The sequence below is a fragment of the Triticum dicoccoides genome, chromosome 7A (genome assembly GCF_002162155.2).
Source record: "Triticum dicoccoides isolate Atlit2015 ecotype Zavitan chromosome 7A, WEW_v2.0, whole genome shotgun sequence".
NCBI lineage: Eukaryota > Viridiplantae > Streptophyta > Magnoliopsida > Poales > Poaceae > Triticum > Triticum dicoccoides.
In genome coordinates this window covers 656949856-656952792 of record NC_041392.1, presented here as the reverse complement: position 1 = coordinate 656952792, position 2937 = coordinate 656949856, and the positions used below count along the sequence as shown (strand labels likewise).

Below are 2937 nucleotides of genomic sequence, written 5' to 3'. Positions count from 1 at the left end.
TAAGAAAATTATTACAAAATGTAAAAATATTTATTTCCCCATACCATGTTGCTTTCTACATCCAAGACTAGCATCAGATTTCCTCACATGTTACATTACAGTTTTAGGTGTATCACAAATCCAAACTGTCAAGTGAAATACATTGAAAGGTATGATGAATCATACTTCACAACATAGCAGAACATGAAAACTTCAACCCGACATTTTACTAAATTAAATCATGCAATGGTGCACATGATTGCTGCTCTAAGAACTTGAGAAGTAAATAGGCTTCAAGAAATGATAGGCAAGGATACTCCGCTTAATTGGTATGTAGTAGCCCAGCTTCCATTCTTTCAACGCAGATGGCAGATCAAAATCTACAAAATCTGCAGGATCTTTCAGCGCCTTAGTCAATTCATAAAATACATGCTCAGGTCCCTGCACAACAAATATTGATAATAATATCACTAGAATTTCTCTCTTTGAATTTGTTCAACTTGAATTTTAATGCCTTGCAGATTTTTCAAATCTGACAGTTTGTGGCGACTGTTTAAGCATTATAGTAACCATGACCGACCACCCTATCCTACTTGCTCTTCCTATCGGGCCTCGATAGATACACGCAAAGGAGCAATCCTTCCCTGCCCGGCGATCTTCCCTAGCCATGGCGATCAGTTCCTTTTCCTCTACTCTTATAGGTACGCTGCTTCCTTGCACAGCTTCGCTGAAGAATTTGGGCGCCCACCGAGTCTGTTACTAGGCCAAACTGTAAGCAAAGTTCCCTATCTGTGTAGATTGGCGAACGGGTAGATTGTAAATAAGATAAATTGGTGGACTGTAGAATATGAGTCCACTTTTAAACAGTTTTTTTCACACAGCCTACTGTGCCGATCATATTTACAGTAGAATTTTCTTTCTAGCTTATGTTCAGTCTAACATAAACATAGTGTAAAATCCACCATCAGTTCCTTAAGTAGTGTGGTGCACTCGCTTTAGTCCTCCTACTCTAAAATCACATATTTGGACCCCCTAAACTTGCTAAAGCGGTGCGCCTTGGTCCAAAACTGCTTACAATAACACTGACAATGACCAACCATGTGAGGGGTTGACCATGCCACTTGGTTATTTGCTCACTAGTAAGGGTGAAACCGAATCGGATTCGGATGGATAATGCTCATACCATATCCTATTCCATTTTTTTCTCGGATGCGGAAAAAAATACAGAATATATCGGAAATGTACATGGTGTTGGTACGATAACAGAGTGGTGGCTGAACGGAAGCGGAAAAAAATGTTCGGACAATACAAGAAAAACAAGTACACAACATCTCAACAGGACATACTTCAGCACCTTGCAGCTCTAAGTCCAAGTGCACATGCTAATAAAAGGCTACTGCCAGGATCAATAGAACAAGCATCGCCATCATATCAAAAACAAGAAAAGACCAGACAGCAGCCCAGCACCATCAAGCTCCATCAGCAAACAGCATCACGTAGACATAGAACACCATACAACTGGAGCTAGACTAGCTAATTGGACACTGCAGAACTGCATGGTGTCTTTGTTATGGCATGGCATTTGCTAACTATCATTACTGAGTGATACATGGTTAACAACATCAATTAGAAAAAACATCTAACCAAGATAACTAATATACTGCAAACTAGTACATGACCATTACTTGCTTGTTAGCAGGGCAATTCCTAGTTGATATGCTTACTGAATAAACAGAGTTCAGACTTGATATGCTACACCAGTACATGCTACAGCAATGAATTCAGAGTTCCCAGCTGCAACTAGCAAGTAACAGAAACGGCACGGCATAGAGAACGAACCATGTCCCAAATATGGACCTTGATGAGCTTGTTGTCGATGGTAAAATGAGATCAGCGGGCGACGACAGTACGAGAGGGGCGGCGGTAGCAGGGAAGTGGAAAGGTAAGCGGGCGGGCGCCGTCGAGCTCGTGCGGGGCACCGGGGCAGAAGCCGGTGAAGTGGTGACGGCGACCGGCAGGCGGCTGAGCCGGGGCGGCGGAGGGGACCGGGGAGCGGCAGAGGGGGCCGAGTAGCGGCGGAGCGGAGCGAGGTGAGCGCCGCCGCCAAGCTCAGCGACGGGCTGAGGAGGAGCCGAGGAGGGGTGGCCGACGGGCAGGGGTGAAGTTTTTATTTTTTCTAATCTATGTTTAGGTTTTGGGTTGGGCCGTTTTCGGGCTAGGCCTTTTTGGGCTTGGACCTTATGCAAAATAGAATAAGATTTCACTCTTTAAATTTAAATTTAAATCATGTACTCTTAGGAAATGTATAACTAATCCATGAACTTACAAAAATATGAATAATATATGAAAATTCTCATAAACATGTCTTATCCATTCATGTAAAAAATTAGGCATTTCAGGTAAATATATATTGTATGTTCTTCATATGGTGCATTAATTAGTGATTAAAAATAGAAAATAAATATTATTACATAACACGCAACAATTTAAATTTATTTTTTTAATTCGACATATCACATGAAGTTGTAGGTAAAATCTCCATTGAAAAATATGATGGGAAAATATTTTGATGGTTGTCGTTATTGTTTGTTGTACTTGTTCTGTTGTTTGCTTTTTTCCCTTCTTTTGTACTCTCACCGTTCCAAAATACTTGTTCTGGTTTTAGTTTAAATTTGAAAAGGGGGTAGTAATAATTTGGTCGTGTGCATCTTTGATGCCTTAAGTACCTCTGGAGATCGTATTGGTGCAAAGACCGGGTGTAATTGGTATCTTCTCCATATTAATATATTCCCTTTTATCTAAAAAAATCATGTATCTACATTGTCCTTTGATGCTCGTAACTGAACACATACACACATGCTTTACTGTTATAGAAAAAATATTTTAATCTTGAAATTCGCCGCTCTATGTGTCCTTTTAACAATCAAGATGTCTTGTTAGCTATTTTTGTTCTTCCAA

At 40.5% G+C, this 2937-nt stretch overlaps 1 protein-coding gene across 1 annotated transcript in view; it reads right to left on the bottom strand.

Moving 5' to 3' along the window:
• Nucleotides 1-1952, bottom strand: part of LOC119334152 (histone-lysine N-methyltransferase ASHH3-like) — a 10114-nt gene extending 8162 nt beyond the window's left edge. The window contains exons 1-2 of the mRNA XM_037606777.1: nt 1819-1952; nt 297-420 (exon numbers count right to left, since the gene is read on the bottom strand). Of these exons, the coding sequence (XP_037462674.1) occupies nt 297-420; nt 1819-1821 (127 nt within the window). The 5' untranslated portion in view covers nt 1822-1952. The remainder of the gene's footprint in view (nt 1-296; nt 421-1818) is intronic.
• Between the last annotated feature and the right edge of the window lie 985 nt (nt 1953-2937).